At 41.0% G+C, this 17,386-nt stretch overlaps 1 protein-coding gene across 2 annotated transcripts in view; it reads right to left on the bottom strand.

Annotated features, from left to right (window-relative positions):
* The window catches only part of cacnb4a (calcium channel, voltage-dependent, beta 4a subunit), a 37,544-nt gene extending 20,853 nt beyond the window's left edge, over nucleotides 1–16,691 (bottom strand). The window contains exons 1-2 of one of the 2 annotated variants that reach the window (XM_069154993.1): nucleotides 16,431–16,691; nucleotides 14,774–14,857 (exon numbers count right to left, since the gene is read on the bottom strand). In XM_069154993.1, coding sequence (XP_069011094.1) covers nucleotides 14,774–14,857; nucleotides 16,431–16,493 — 147 coding nt within the window. In that variant the 5' untranslated portion in view covers nucleotides 16,494–16,691. Of the gene's footprint in view, nucleotides 1–5,681; nucleotides 6,084–14,773; nucleotides 14,858–16,430 lie in introns of those variants that run through there. The other variant, XM_069154992.1, reaches the window with a different exon arrangement.
* Between the last annotated feature and the right edge of the window lie 695 nt (nucleotides 16,692–17,386).

The raw sequence follows: 17,386 nt of genomic DNA, 5'->3' as shown, positions 1-17,386 counted from the left end.
CTGTAGGTTCGCACATAGTAAGTCAATTACAAGCCTGACTGATGGCAGTGACATCCAATCCATGAGGAGTTGAACCGGATACGAAAAAAAGACTTGTCCTGAACGTCGAGAGCCTCCGACATGAACTCAGTGAAATATCACTACCACTTCATATCAATAATTGAATGAAAATGAATGCCAAAATGTGCAACAGAGGATTTGTATTGCACTAAGTCTTTGAAATCAACCTGCCAGGCTGGACAGTGAGGATTAATGCCTTTGTCCAGGGCTTCCAGGCGTCTCTGTTAATGATCCGTTTAGAACCAGGGGAGTCTTTCCTTGATACAAATAACTGTTATTTACGGCCTCATTACAAATGAAATCTATAACTGGAGGACTGGGGAGAAAGGAAAATAAAAGCACCACACCACTGGGCACTATAGATGACGAGCACCTGCTTTATATATTTAAATAATGAAGTACCTGCCTGGAGACAAGAGGATAGATTTTTACCTTCAATATGGAGGTTGGTTTTTAGTCATGTTTGTTTTATTGTAGCAGGATATCTCAAATAGGAATGCAACTTGGTCTGTCACAATTATCTCATAATCACCCGATTGTAATTATTTGAGCTTAACATCATCATTTTGCATAATCACCAGAATCGTTTCCATTCACCTGTATAAAAGTAGTTTGATCAAACTAACAGGTATGTCATATTTCCATCTCGATTTCCACATAATTGTCCACCATTTGAGGTTTGACTGCTGCTCTTTTAATGACGTCATCTCGTAAAGCCAGTCTTTCTGCTATGGTTTAAAGGCAGATGAGGGGAGAATTACCAACAACAACTGTTTATCTCAAGGTGTTTAACTTTTAATGTTCAATCAGCCACTATTAGAAGAGAATATTGACATTAACATTATGGATTTAGGTCAAGTCACTCTGTCTTGTTTTCTAGTGGTCCATCTGGGAGTGTGTCTGTTTGATTGACAGGCCTGTGGTGCAGTTAGGTTTCCGTTATAAGTGGGCGGGACGTAGTGTCCTCAGATTCCCAATTAGATCAAGTGAGATCCCTCACCTGTTCCTCCCAGGTCCGTCCAAATATGGTCTCTTCTGGCTCTAAATAGCAAGATGGTGATGACCAAAATACTGCATTCAGAAGGGCAGTTCACAAACCAACCGGTGAAGAGGTTGTGGCTGGGCTTTGAGCCTGTCCCAGCTGACTTTGGGTGAAGGTGTAGTGCATCCTTGATAGGTAGCCACAAGGCAAACATGCATCCTCAAAATACAAGAAAAAAACAAAACAAAGGGCAGAAAAAGGTCATATTTAATAAGCTGCAGCTACCAACAGCTACTGTATTTCGATGAAGGATTTCTTGTTTATCTTGATAATAAATTTGAGTAAAAGTTGGTAAAAATTAGGCCAAAAAACACGACAACTATGATCTTTTTAGATCTTTAGAAACATTAAATGAGTATGGATATTTGATCCCGACTTTTGCTTCTTTACATTTTTGAAACTATAAGTGCATGAATGATAAATATGATTCATTTAGAGCACAAAGCACTATGAAGCATTCCCAAAATTACTATCATGCGCACAGAAACAAACAACCACTCTGCCAAGCAGCCTTTACACCTCTCTCTCTCTCTCCCTCTCTCTCTCTCTCTCTCTCTCTCTCGCTCTCTCTCTCTCTCACACACACACACACACACACACACACACACACACACACACACACAGTGACAATGCATTGTTTGTGAGTCATTATCTAAGAGTGTCAAGTGGCCAGTCTTGAGTCCATCGTGACACACTCAAGCCTTATCTGCTCAGACGCCAAAGCTCGGTCTGTTCTCCCATCTCCATCCTTCTTCCTGCCCTGACCTGCACGTCTATCAGACCCAGACTATGGGACTAAAAGCATTCTCTCTTCAGTATATCCAACAGCAGCCATCACTACAACTAGCATCCTGGAGGTCAAAGGGTAAATGTCTCTTTTTTTAGACTGGGCCTAGACTTGGGACTTGAGTCCACAGTACACTGATTTTACTTCATTCTGGAGCTTCAAAAGACTTAAACTACAAAAAGTCTTCTTCAAGCTTCCTTTCTTCCAACATACTTGCAATAGTACAGTTACTATCAGCCAGAGCATCGGGTTCACTAGGCTTAGCATTTTAGATAATAGCTGTTGTAAAGGTGAGTCATACATTAAATAACACTGTATATGCAGAACCGTAGTAAGTGGTTTACATCATTCCTGCCAGCTATAGTGAAGGAAAGTTTCTCAGCAACACAAATATCAGTATGGATATTTCCACCCATAACATCTAAGTTTAACTTTTGTTTCCACTTAATGATATCAAACATATGATTTGCAACTCATTTTGTAATTATTATATCATGCAGTAATAATTGGGCCGAGTCCCCAAATAAGAAATTCTTGTAAGTTCGGTTAGACAAAACAAAGTAGCGTTTAAAAAAGTGTTTGAATAGCCCTCAAATAGCAAACTTAAGGAGGGTCTTGAGCTGTGTACCTTTTAGGAATTTTCTCTACAACTATATTGACATGATTTGACTTGACTGACATTTTTCAGCCCGAAATCACGCCAAAGCACATCAGTGTCATGTTCAGCTTTACTTTGGGGTGAAAAGTAAAAGCATGAAAGACCAGGGTTGAAGGAGGTGGAGAATATAAAGAATGATAAAAGTCTGATTACAGAGGAGGTTGGGGTAGTTGGATAGAACAAACACAGGACTTTGACCCAGACCAGTGAGGTTTGAGTCTGTAAGAAAGCAAAAGTCAACTTGGATTACTTGAAAGCTCGTTTTGTAAACCTAATGGTGTTTTTTAATGCCCAAGCCCAAAGCGAGTAGACTGTTGGTTATATTACAATCTTTGGCATGATATCGGGTTGCATTTTCGCTGCATATCTTCAGTATCTCATATGTGTGTGTGAGGCATGGAAAACGCAGTCATTTTCACTACAAGCTTTGGAATCAATATGACCTGAAAAAATATACGTGTTCAAGAGGTCCTGTACTGTAGGGCCATCTCAGAAAACACACAGATTGTGTTTAAGGTCAGTGTGCCAAATAATATCCCCACGCAGTTGCTTTGTGTTGTAACACATTCTCCGGGAATCAACTGGAAATGAGGGACGGCAGGGGTTGATGATGCAACAAATGCTTTCATTTTCATGCCTGCTGCCTCAGAAGTTCCTGGGATAACGGCTCACTTCCGAAGAAAAGCAGACACCCACGAGCTAATGACAGGTGCTGATAGCAAACCACAAGGACAGTAACAGCCTCAAAGATGTCTTGTGTAGTGCTGCCAATACAGCTCTAAACATGGAACAATGTGGAACAGCAGTGCCGAGTGTGTGTGTGTGTGTGTGTGTGTGTGTGTGTGTGTGTGTGTGTGTGTGTGTGTATGTGTGTGTGAACAACTTTTGTAAAATGTCGTGAAAGTAGACCAAATATAGACCCATATGGCCGCTGTGTTGACAGAAACATGACCGGAGTCAGTGATGGATGTTAAGTCAATCCATTTTGTCGAGATTATCCAGGATTTTACAGAGAATCTACTTCCTCAACAGTTTGACGTGGAAGTAAACAGTCTCCTGCCTCTTCAGTTATTCACACTTGTTATAATGGAACAACAACATCCAAAACAACAGGAAACAGATGGTATTTCTGGATTGTGCTGTAGATGTGTAGAGTAACAAATTTGAGTTATTTTGGGCATCCAATTTGGATGGGTATGGATCTCTCCAAGTTGAAGCGTCACTTAGAAAAAGATTAATGTATGTTAAATATACAATTAATGTTGAGGACAAAACCTTTTTGTTAAACTCTGATTTGCCTTTAATTGTTGTGGAGTTTTGGTACCCACTGTGACTGAATGACTGAACGTAAATAGCCAAAAGTATGTGGAAACAGGCTTTTTTTTTTTCATGGTTTGGGCTTTCCTGTCTCTCTATTTTATCAGATCAATCAGTAATGATTGGGGCGAGCCACTATAATGACAATTCTAATGAGTTCTGTGATACAATTGAAGTAAAAAAAAAAAAAAAAAAGCTTAAAGTGATGGAATTGCACTCAAACCGTTAATTTCTAGGTGGTCCTGCACAGTTGTTTTGATTATTAAGGAAGTAAGTCACGTGATGAAGTCCAAACAGTGAAAAAGTCTGAGCAGAAAGGAGGATGGGCTGGTTGGTCAGAACAAACACAGGACCTTCACCGGGGAGACTGGTGTTCGACGCCATGAAAACAAAAGTCTACATGGATATCCTAAATTAAATTACTTATATAAAATTATGTATTTAACTCACGTAATGTAAATTAGTAACTAACATGTAACTAATATTGCATGTGCAACGTTACTTAAATAAAATCACTTATTTTAACCCAAACCGAAGGCCCCTCAATTTTCACACCTAAGCGAGGCAAAACGTGACACTGACACGGTATCCTCTAGTGGACTTACAAATGTATTACACTCTGTGGCACAATACCGGATTGGTTTCAATGTAACAATGCTGGACTGGACTGCACGGAGCCCTGAACTCAACGTCAGCCAACACCTTTGGGATGAAGTGGAACCCGGACTGTGAGCCGGGCTTCATCACCATCCGTGTTGGACCTCATTGGAGCTGAATACAATGAAATGCCTTTAATCAGAAAAGTGGAGGCTGTTGTAGGTGCAGATCAATGTCTGTTGGACAGTGGCATACAGTATAAGCACGGCATAAGACAACCATCTCTATAACAATACACACCGCTGACAGACTTAACACCTAAAAATCTGCACATTTTTCAAAATACTGCAAACAAAAAATGCTTGTTCGCGAGGACAGAACATCTCCCTGAATTTATTCTGGATGAGACAGAATGTGCAAAATTGCTTGAATTTTGAAACAGTTCTGACATTTATTGCCTTTGTAAGCATTTTCCTGCTCCTCGGGCAATTTTTTATCACACGGACGCCCATCAATAACGACGCTCGCCTCTCTGTATCTAAGGCGTCTCAGTCTATCTGCATGTAGCAGCACCTTCGAGATGAAAAATCGATACTTAATGATAAAAGAATGTTTTTCTTCCTGCAAGCGTTGCTGTCTTGTGTGAAAGGCGGGTGTAACAGTTGGATGCAACAGCACATCAGTATCATACAGGAGGTCGGAGTGGAGGATAATTACGATAATGTTTGTTGCTCTTTTCAGCACACCTTGATGATGCACGGTGGGATGTGATAAAGGGAGAGGCAGACAGACGTGCCGCTGGCAAATAACAGCATGCTGGGAACCATACAGACATGCTCACATACAAATACCCACAATGTTCATAAACAGAGCTGCTTACTGGCCCTTTAGGGAAAAGATGGTACAGAGGTACTTTTCATGGTCTGGAGACACTCCACCCAGACAGCAGGAGAAGCTGTCAGTAGCAGTGACCAAACTGTACAGTTGGCTGATAAAGGAACCTTATGACACACTCTCTCAAATACACACAAGCCGACACGCACCCTCGTGCACACCCTTCCCCCAACCTCCTCTAACTCCCCCCCCCCAAGAAAGAGTGCACACTCAGCGCACTCAAGTTCCGGCGCATTCTGGGGGTGTTATTGTCGGGATCAAGCAGCCCACGACACAACAGAATAGCGTGGTTTCACGAGTGTCTGGTGCCCCCCTTTTTCACTCACCGCCTCCGAGTCTTCAAATCCATGAAGGTACAAGTTATCGTACATGGAGAGAGCGTGGGTCCGAGAAGCAGCTCTTCAGCGCAAAAAATAGGCAGAAAAACAATCAACCTGTTCCAGGGAGGATGGGTGATGAGGAGAGGGGAGTGACAGAGCCCACCAGCTGCCTCTTTTTCCACATGAAGGTAGATCACAAAAGACCACCAGAGCAACAGATCAGAAAACAAAAAAAAACAAAAAGAAACAGGTGGAGCCCTGTGTTTTCCTGGTGCTGAGCGTGATGTTATTGCCCCCAAGTCGAGCGAGCGTTGGTTCCCATTATAAAGCAGCCTGGCTATCCCCAGAGGCAGAGCAGACCTGGCATTTCATCTGCCTTCCAAGCTCAGATCGCAGCGAGCCAATCTCTTCCTCCAGCACAGGCTGATGACAGAGGTGGGATGCAGCCTGCCGATTGGCTAGTGGAGGCTCCAGTCAGCCCGGCTGGCTGTGAATAAGGAAGCAAGGCAGGCAGGCAGGCAGGCAGGGAGGGAGAGAGGGAGGGAGGGAGGGAGGGAGAGAGGGAAGTGGGGGTGTCTGCAGCATCATTAACCAGCAGAATAAGTGTATTCTGGATATGTGTGTGAAGTAATCTCTTACACTAAACATCCATTTGCAGAGACTGACATTTAATTTACACACACGGGATCGCAGCAAAGGTGAACTGGCTGAGTGATGACACTTTGAGCGGGAGGCAGACCTGATGCTATCGAGCCACCGCTCTGTTGCAACAAGTGCTCATGTCTTTACGGCTTCATGTACACTCAGGGGCCATGAAATCAATCCATGAACGTCTACTTCGGGGAAACTGATCAAGTAGAAGATCGATCAGGAAGAGCTATAGAGCTTAAAGTCTGAGGTTTGACACCTTTTATGTAATCACATGCAATCACAGCAGGATGGAGGAATGGTAACTCTGTTCCTGTTATAACTCTGCTGAGTGGGAAACAACCGTGTATTTTATGCATTTAGGACAAAGCTCTTGGTGATTTGATACCCGATGGTAACAATTTAAATCCATGATCACAAACCTACCTGCCCAAACTGTTTTAACTCATTTTATTGGTGCCTTGTTTGTACAGTATGAGTATTTCACTGTGCCTACTGGCATTGTTTTATCGAGCTTATCTAACTTAAGTCTTGTCTAAATGTTGTTGTTAATTAAAGTTTGCCTTTTGTTTAATGTGATCTGGGCATTAATGAAAATGAGAGTTACCCTCAATGTATTCAAAAGAAATTTAAATAAAGGTTGAATAAATTAATAAATGAATCTGTTCTTCAGACATTTGTATTTTCTAAGATACATAAAGATTTATATTTTCATGCAGCGCAAATGTCATTCAGTTGTGCAGCTTAAGACCATAAAAGCACTTATAGACTCACAGATTGGAAAAGTCAAGGGAACACTAAAACGTATCATGGTATTCGTGGAGTTATTTGTCCTCATCCTCCTAACATTACTACTCCCTCTCTGCACCTTTTGTGCTGAGGCAACCAGTGAACATTTCTGTACATTTCTCCTGTTAAACGCACAATAAAAAAAATTGCATTAACTGAACCTCTATTTCATTGCCTTTTAGATCCAATTAATGTGAAATCATTTGTTGCTGTATCTTGAACAAAGTAGAGCAACAGCACCCTCTGCTGGCACACTGTGTTACAGACGATGCTCCTGCTGCTATCAAACCCACCACGCTTTTCTTTTCCTTTTTTTCCTTCGTCTTAAGCAGCAATTCTCAAAACACCTTCATAATTATATATCAGATAGTGTAGAGGAGGAAAAGAGGTCACATGACAGAGCAGGGTGTTAGTTTTTAGTCACAGGCTCTGATACTGACCCATCTGGCTTCAGACTGCACAAGCAGCTCTCAGCAGCCTATTAGAGGGAGCAACAGCAGATCAAGGGGAAGGCTTTAGGAATAAATGCAGCGCGTTTCATTCAGGCTGAAGGATGAAGAATTCAAGAGGAAGAGCACATTTAGGGGAGGAAGAGGGGGATATGTAGGGGATTTTTGGAGACAGAGAGGGATTCTGCTGGCACATTGTCAGGAACATCAACACATATAGTAACTCTGCTGTTGGAGTTCGATAACACTGCAGCATCTATAACACCAGTTTGATCAACAATGTGCCACAAACAGCCATAACCCTCACACCAAACTGAAAACAGACATCTTATCGAGACACAAATGAAAAGAGAGAAAGACGAGGTGGACGAAGAAGGCAGCACGGTGCGGTGGATCTCTAAACATCAGTTGAAGCTGCAAATAAACCCCTTTTTATTTAAGGTTTAAGGGTCAATCGATTCCCATTGTGACAATCCACTGAATGTATGAGAAGTTTCAATTTACTGTATTAATCATTTTGTGGGTTCAGTGTCAACATGTTTATTCATTAATTTTACAATTAAGACCTGGTTTTAGGATCCAGGTTTGAATTAAGACTTAATAGTTAAGGTGAGGGCCACAAGGGGGCCAACATCAGCTCAAACTGTTTACTGACTGACTGATTATTTTTCAATCAACAGAAAATTAATTGACTACAGCTTTTAAAATCGATGAATCATTTAACAATTACAATTATCATGAAAATAACTGTGTCAAGTTTCTTAAAATAGGCAAATTTGCTGCATTTATTACATTGTAAATTGAATATGTTTGAGGTTTGGACTTGCTGAGCTTGAACGAGCCGCTTGGAGATATTAATGTGGAGGTAATATTTCCGTTTTTTTTTTTTACCATTTTTATGCCTTTTTAACACAAAACCCTGTGAATAGATAACAAGTGACGTCACAGGAGGAGAGAGATGAGGAAAAAAATGTGAGTTATATTTCCAGACACATAATAACTGCATTGCAGGTCGTGGTTGGAGCCTTAAACCCTGAAGTGAGCTGGGCATCCTTACTTATTGCATTGAGATTGAGTATGTAATCTATTCATAGACCAACTGATACTGAAAACAGTCATTACCTGCAGCCTGAAGTGAACATTTTTGAATAAATTGTCCCTTTCATGACTTAAAGCTGGGACTCGGCAGCAATAGAGCAGGAACAGAAACTCAAACCTGACATCTGTTTTTTTCTACACAAGCACACTATTCATGAGTCATTTTTGAGGTGGTCTCCAGGGGTTACAGACTCACGAGAGGTACTGACAGACTGGTGCGTGGGATCAGCAGTGAGCTGCAGCAGCAGTGACCAGGGCCCATCAAGTAATTCACAAATTATAGGCTGCAGCATTGAGCCATGTGACCTACATAAGGGGGGATTAGCAGTGTGAAGCCCCTTCCTTATCACTTCGCAGGCTGCAAGATGAAACATTGGGTTAAAGGAAGGATTTTTTTTTTTGTTGGATGTATTGTGGTTCAAAATTTTAATTAAATTTCTGAAGGTTTTGCCAGAGAATTTATTCAAATCAGCAGGATTTACTTTCACACTAAGTTTCAGAGTTTTACAAACAGCAGGGAATTAAACTTTGTGAAAAATGGCTTAGAGCTCAACTCAGACTTTTTAAAAGAGGCAGATGATGAGGTCTTTGATTAATTTTAGTTATGACAAAAAGTCAATTTTCAGGTCAGCTGCAGTTTGGCATTTTTGCCGCTGCCATCTTGGTTTTTTGGAACCAGAATTGACCCTGTTTGGACGACTGGGTTGGAAATGGGAGGACTGAAAACCCCCAAACTCTATCCCGACGACCCTCAGTCAAACCATCCGCACTGCTAAACACTCCTCTCTTTGAGGCCCAATATCTAATTAAATAAGGAATTATTTTCAGAAGGACCACCAGAACACTCATCGGAAGAAGTGGATGTAGCTAACGACACCAGAATGACTTGTGGAAAAACAATTATTGACTTAGTATTTTAAGATAGAAGTTGATGCTTTTTAAATGAGAGACCTGGAGTATACGTCTTATTTTAAATAGATTCTATGGAAATAGACCTTTTCTGTTATTTAGGTATGAGGACGTGTTGTTCAGAATATGGTCGTAAACATCCTGATATACTGCCATCCTCAACTCATAGGAGGTTTAATTAATTTAATCTTGCAGATAATTTCTAAAAACATCCACAACCTACAGTCCAATTCAGGACACGTGAAGCATATGCAAGCACATAGTTAAAAGAGAATATTGCATATTAGCTCTCGAAGTCAACAAATGCAAATATTAGAAAATGAGAGCAAAGGTTCTCTCTGTGCCATGTCAGTGCAGCAGCTCTGGATTATTTCAGAGCAAACATCTGCTGAGCTTTTGTGTCATTTTATAATAAAGCTCAGAGGTTGCCCGGGAAACTGATCCACTCACCAACCAAGCAGAGAAACATCTGTCCGTGTGCACAGCACATGTAGATGTTCGCTAAACCATCTGGGAGAATCAGAGTTCTAGCACCACCTCTCTGTACCAGATCCAGTGATCTGTTCAACATCTCATACAGTGACTCATCTCCCATATCTCCTGGAATCTATGTTAATTATTTATTTTAAATTCAGCTGACATTTAAAAAAAAAAAAAAAAACTAAAGTCATTTTCTCTTTGAAAGTCTCTTTTTAATAGCCTTTCTCTTACTTTCAATCGAGATATACAGTATGTGGGAGGTCATTTAGTGGACTTGCTCACCCTCCCTTAACCCTACAATACTTAAGAGTCGATCCTGAGTCAATTCACCCACAGGTAAACTCCATTTAAGGGGCCTAACAACATATTTTTTTCGGTCAGCTTCTTCCTTTGAGAGGTAGTCTCCCACATGACCACACTATTTTCTGCCAAAGTAAACAGTTTTGATCATTTTGCAGGAGAGAATTAATGTGTTTTTGTTTCTGTGTGGTTTGAAGTGAATATTTAAATCACAATTGGGTGGCTGTTTGCTTATGTTGCTAGCGCATCAGTCATATCTCATCGAACCACACCCACACAGTCCTGATGAAGCACATTACCTTAGTGTATGAGTGTTTTTTTCCAAACTGTAACTTTGATTCTTCTTTGTTTATCCACTAATATTTAAAGGTCTCCTATTTTTATAAATAAAAACGTTCTTTTCTTTTTGGATTATAAAGCAGGTCTTGGTGCTGTATAAATGCTGTGAACGTGTTAAAATACTCAGCCCGCAGAAAAATGCACACAGCCTTTATTCAGCACTTGGACTTCCTTATGTTTGTGATGTCACAAAATTAAGCTCATGTCACGTCCGCCCCCAGCACAGCCCACTGTCCAACACTTTAAATGCAAGAAAACACTGCGCTAGCAAGCTACAAGACCATAACAAAACCTGTGGTTGTCCAGGGCGTGCGTCACTCAGAAATGAGTCAGCCAATCAGAGGAGAGGGTCTCTAACATCGATATGACTTAGAGACGCAGAACAGCCATTTCTCGGTCGAGCTCCAGAAGGAAACTTAAGAGAGGAGATCTACAAGTTAATTGGGACAGTTTTTGGTATGTATAAAACTATCTTTAAATGGACATCAAGATTACAAATAAACCACTTCGAAAGTGTAAAGTGCTTTAAAATGCTTGAATTTTGAAACTTTTCAGAGATTTGACCGTTTTCAGAGGCTTAAACAGTCCCTTGGCATGAAATACAACAAATTATTTTGCTGTCTAAGTTAAGGCAAGCACATGATGGGGATCGAGAGCGAGATCTGGGGTTCTCGCAATGATTTTTCAGTCTAACATCTGTGAGGAAAAGGTGAATACAAAAATGCATAACTATACAAGTATCTATACAGAGTCATTTTGGCTCAGCTTTCTCTTCTTTCATGTTGTCATTTGCTGAAAAAAAAAATGTATGTTCCACTGAAGAGAAGGAGGAGGTGTAGTTTTCTGCTAATCAACCTTCTGGGCTTGACCCCAGTTGTCGAAGGGCGGCTGTTACTATGGCTACACGAGGGAATCAAAGAGAGCCCACTGCTCCTCTTCTCACCTGATGATGATCACACCGGTGATGACACCAATCACAGTGGGGGTGTTACAGAAATCTGTGAGTGTGTAATCAAGAAAAGGGAGTGGGAAGGAGCTTATATCTCTCTGTCCTTCTTTTTTACTTATATTTCCCTTTTTTTCTTTCTTTCTGCCTATATTATGCCATTTTTCTTCCCTCCTGTAAGGCACATAATTACACCGTGCAGATTTCATGCAGAGGGCCTTTAATAATTAACAGGCAATGTCAGACGTTTGAACATACAGTGCATTTACTGGTGCACCGGTGATTAAAACACAACCACTAACTGTATAGTAGTGTGCTATGTATGACAGCCTGTCATTGTCTGGTGTTGTGTCATATAAAAAAAAAAAAAAAAAAAATTCCCCTCGGGGATTAATAAAGTAAATACCTACCTACCTACCTACCTACCTACCTACCTACCTAACTACCATATTCTCTATACTGAACAGATTTAGTTAAAGAGGCATTAAGTACAAAATAAGACAGAATATTGATTTTAAATAGAAGATGTATTTGCCCTTCCCATCTCCTCACACAACACAATGTCCCATGTGCAAACTGACCCACATGCAATGGGAAATACACCAGAAACAAGCGGTGACACCATCATGAATCACATCTGGCTATTAGACTTGACAAGGTGTCATGTGCTTTTGTTAACTAGTCCGCGCAAACAAGCCTACAAGCTGATTTGTTCTTATACGTCGTCAATGTATCTCCTCAGAGACGACAGGCCGTCACATGATGGAGGAGTTAGAGGTCAGGTATGGACAAATAAAAGTGTGGAGGAGGCGGGGAAAAACAAAAGGGAGAAGAGGGAGGTTTGGGACAAAAGAAGCCAATGACGAATTGTCCTTGTGTCGTTGAATGGCCGCCGCAGCCTCAGTTCCCTTGGTAACTTGTTAGCGGGGTGTCAAAGTCCAAGCTAAGTCCATCCTGTATTACGAACTGCAGAAGGGACTTAATACAGGGAAACAAATTTGAATTTGTTTTACAGTGGCACATGTGAAGCCGGCGGCAGCGTCTGCATTCAAATGGCCGCCTTTATGAATTATGCATGCCCGGTGGACGCCTCAAAAGCGGCTCGCCAGGCTAAATTCCCAGGCTAACACAAATGAAGCACATCGATTCTCTAAAATACAGAAGAGGCTCCTACCCGGCAACATGTCACCTGAGGTGCTTTAGTTTACGTTTCACTCAATACTAGATTCAAACGTCTAAGAGTCAAAGTAATGAAATGATGGATTGAGGTCAGAAAGCAGCAGTGAAGTCACACACTCACTTTCCTAAGTCTCTCACAAAGATTTAATTTCAACAGACGTTTCCTCAGATGATAAATCCCGAAATGGGTTCTCACCATTTACTGTCAGAGCTGGGAATTATCCTGTATCTGTCTAATGAATACATCTCATGACAAACTATTACAGTACAAATCGCCAGATTTATTTAAAGTACATTTTTATATTAAAGTCAAAAAGTTATTTCCTGCTGCCAGAAAAAAAAGCTGTTGAGTGTTCAGCTCTTTAACCTCCTGCACCCGGGAGGTCCCTGAAGGGGGATCAGTCAGTATGTGTTATTAAAGTGCAAACCGCCACCAGTTTCAGAAGGCTACCGAGCCTGGTTCACGACGAGGCCGTCTGGTATTACTATGATTAAATGGATGCTACATCTATTTAATTATATCATTTGTTGTGCTTTATTTCTGTTGCATCAAATTTGGTAGAGTTGCAGTTGAGAATGTTTAGAACAACAACATCCTTGTTTACTGACTCGTTGTTGTAGTGCTGGTATTTATCCTCTGACTTGCAGTTTTAATTAAGCAAAGGTAAAAAATGTCCTGCTAATAAGGAAAGGGACACTAAATGTATTTCAAAAATTCTTGTTGATTATCCATGTTTTTTTTCCCCAGGTGATTACTGGGAAGTTTGATCTTACCTTCTCACAACTAGTGGGGATTGCATGAATGAAGGTGTTACCCGATGAAAAACTGTTTATCATGTATGGTGGGCATTTTAAGAGCCTACAGATTCCTGTTTATCTGGGTCAACTTTTAATCAGTATAAGCTGCACTTTGTCAGCTCTAGCTGTTTGAAGTGGAACCCAACCAGGCGGCAAACCACCCACTGGTTTGTGAGCTGTCGCTTTGAAATCCTCAAGTCTGGCATTTTGGCCGTCGCCATCTTGATTTTTTTTTTTTAGAGCTAGAAGTGACCATATTTGGACGAGCTGGGAAGGAGCGAGCGGTGGATCTGACAGAGAACCCAATATACCTATATCTGCAACCTGACATCACCCAGGCCTGTCAATCCTACCAAACACGCCCCCAAACATAGTTCTTTTTGAGACCTGATATCTAATTGATGATGGTATTATCATCAGAAGGATGACCAGAACACTCTTCAGAAGCAGTGAATTGAGTGAATGACACCACAATGAGTTGTGGAAAAAATTCATGACTTTGTATTTCATGACAGAAGTTGATGGTTTTTGAATGAGTCTATTGGAGCCAGCCCCTAGTGGCCCTCAGTGGTACTGTACTTTAAGGCGCTTCTTCATCGGCTGCTTTTTTCAGACCCACAGATGACTTCCATTTGTATAAACAGTCTATAAACCCAATCAATATAAACGACATTGCTGATACTTGCCAAATTCAACTTACCGCAGATATTCTAGTCTGAACATACAGTATGTCAGCCAATAAGTATAGTAAGTAAGTAAGTAAGAAATGTACTTATTCTTAAAACAGTCACCAGTATATATTGAGTCTAACAAAAAACAAGTTCATTATAAACTCTAAGCACTCCCACTCTCTTTTTTAGCGAAAATGTTTTGATAAATTAAAAAAACATACTGTTCATGTTAAAAAATTAACATTGGCTAACACACTGTTAGCCCAGAACATTTTAAAATGCTCTAGTGTTAGTAGGTTTAGCATTGAGCTAGAGGGTCAACATGCAAACATTACAGTTAGAAAGTTGCTGTACACATTTAAACAGCTGGGCATTGTGACTGGCAGCACACCCCTGGAGTCAACAAAGCACATGAAGCATGACTACTACAGCATGTTTGGACTGTAAAAAAAACAATGTAGGTTCAAATCATAACTAAATAAAACGTCCTACCTGTCTGAGGATGAAGCTGGTGGAGGTGGTGCTGCCGTCGGACCTCTTCAGTCGACTGCGTCTGGAGTAGGTGCCTCTGTTAGCCTGGTGGGGGCCAAAACAAACGCACAAATGACACTTTCTGTATCCATGAGTGTGCTTTTGATGTGTCTTTCACCATGTTTATCCCTCGCTCTCCTCCTACACAAAACCAAGGGCACCTTCCTCTCAGCAACCCCCATTAAAACCAGCATCTTGGTCCCTGGGGTTGTCACGGCTCGGGCTCCGTCCAGCTGTCTCTTGTCCTCTGTGATGACCTGATTATATGAAGTCAATCTTTCACAGCTCTCTCACCCTACCAGACCAAAATCCATTTATCTTTGCATGGACGATACTGGGCTGCACGGACCTGCTTTGTCTGACCTACTGAGACGATTTGTTTCGCTGAAATGAGGTGATGCTTCACCTGAGATGCAAGAGGAGGGGAGAAATCTTATAAACGGCTTCACCTCGTTGCTGTTCCAGCTCTGTTTGTGTGGCATCCTGTCCCCTCGTGACACCGAAAAAAGAGCATCTGGGACAAAGTGGATGCTTCCAAACTTATGTAATAATCTGCCCTGCAAGCTGCTGCAAGATCTCAAATGAGGAGATAATTCATCATTTCCAGGACAGGTCCAAATAAAACTTTAGCATGCAAGAATGGATAACAGAAGTGCCCTCACAACACGGAAGGAGCTTTAAATGGGGCAATTCATTTATCAGTTATCATCTTTAGAGATTAATCTGCTAATTATGTTTCTGATTAATAGTCAAATGTTTAAAAATCGTGACAGAAGGCCATCACAGTTTCCTGACATGCAAAGTGACATCTTCAGGTTTCTCATTTTGACTGATCGACAGTCAAAGACACCCAAAATATATTCAGCTGGCAAATCAGCCTCAGCTCCAGGAGCACATACTCGCTATTTCAGGAGCTTTTGACAACAATTAGGGCCCTTATGAGAGGGCTGAATTTGCTCAGTTGCCATGGAGCTGTATTGTATGTTCAGATTCATCACAGTCTACCTGAAACACACAGGAAATTAACACAATTCAGAAACTGGAACTATGTTATGCTTTAAAAAATGGAATAATATCAAAATAGAGACTAATTAATTTTCTTTCAGTTATTCATTCATCGAATTCCCATTTTGTCCCTGATACTTTAGAGACAATAAGTCTTCAGCACAAAAACTAAAACAGACAATCTTGCTCCCTGCAAAAAGTGTATTTCTTCAGTGGGAAAGTGACTTGAAGCAGCTCCTACATCACGAGCCAAGTTCCATCAGAAGATGCTTAATAATTGAGCAGCCCATTTCATTTCTGTTTGAATAAATCAGACTCTCCCCACACTGCAGGACCTGTGCCCGTGTTTGACTAATGACTCCTCAGGGAATTGTTAGCAGTGATGAAAAACGCATTTTCAGTCACACACACACAGAGCAGTAGAAACAGCTCCCAGTGTCTCCAGGGATCAGTATCCTTTGTTTTTAAAATAGTGTGCAGTTATATTATGAATGCATTCTTTTTTTTTTTTCTCCATCAGTATTTGTATGCTGTATATATTTGTAGGCTGCAGGTGCATGTGTTCTCGTATAATTAAAATCACTGCGGTGTTTCTGGTGGTTTTATTTCCTACCTGAAACACGGGCTTCTGCAGCCCGTCTCCTATCCCGTGTCGGGTGTAGATGTGCCGGGACATCTCAGCCAGTTCGTCGGTCCAGGGCGGAGGCTGCCGCTCCGCGCCGCTCCACTGGAACTGCTGCTGCTCCGGTGGCGGGCAGTGAACCGCCGGCTCCAGCTTGGCTCCGGTTCGCTCTGACAGAGGAGATAAAAGAGGAAGAAGCAAACTCGGTACCGACGTCTTTCTCGGATGTGTCCCGCTACTGCAGCAGATCTGCACGGACGCTGTTAGTTTATCAGATAACTCGCCCCCCCCCCCTCCCCTCTCCCACCACACAGGGTTTCTGTGGTGCTGCGTTCATGGACAACGCTGAACTTCAGAATTTGAGCACTTTGAAATGCAATCGATGCACGAATGGAATAAAATAAAGACTTTAGAGAAGCCATCAAATGTTGCACTATTTTAAAATTAATGCACATGGTATTATATTTAAACATGTTAATTTATACATACAGAAAAAGTCCTAAATACATGCACTTACAGACACTTAAATTAGCCTGAAACTACATTATTTAGTTATTTATTTATTCAAATACTTCTATTCTATTCTATACTATACTAGCCTGAAATCCTGTACTATTGTAAACAAGAGGAGGGAAATATAATAAAACATTATTAACACTAAAATTAAAAGGCAAAAATCCAAAGAACTAACTCCTGATTATAACCATGCACATTTTATATTTATAAAATAATAGGTTATATAGACTGATTTGAGAAGTTATATTTTACCAGGAGCATTTGAAGGCAGCATAAACGCTCACATTTTGAGTTCAGGTTCCTTTCGGGCTACAGTATAAAACTACAACCACCCTCATATAAACTGAACACTGCCTTTGCAGTACTGTACAAATAGCCTGTTTATTAGATTTGTTAAAATGATCAAAGCATGAATATTAAAGAGCTTTAAA

Source organism: Embiotoca jacksoni, unplaced genomic scaffold, assembly GCF_022577435.1.
Source record: "Embiotoca jacksoni isolate LCO1_2020_lvr unplaced genomic scaffold, fEmbJac1.0.p SCAF_2, whole genome shotgun sequence".
NCBI classification, from domain to species: domain Eukaryota; kingdom Metazoa; phylum Chordata; class Actinopteri; family Embiotocidae; genus Embiotoca; species Embiotoca jacksoni.
The sequence above is the reverse complement of the archived record's forward strand: the minus strand, read 5'-3'. Positions and strand labels throughout refer to the sequence as shown.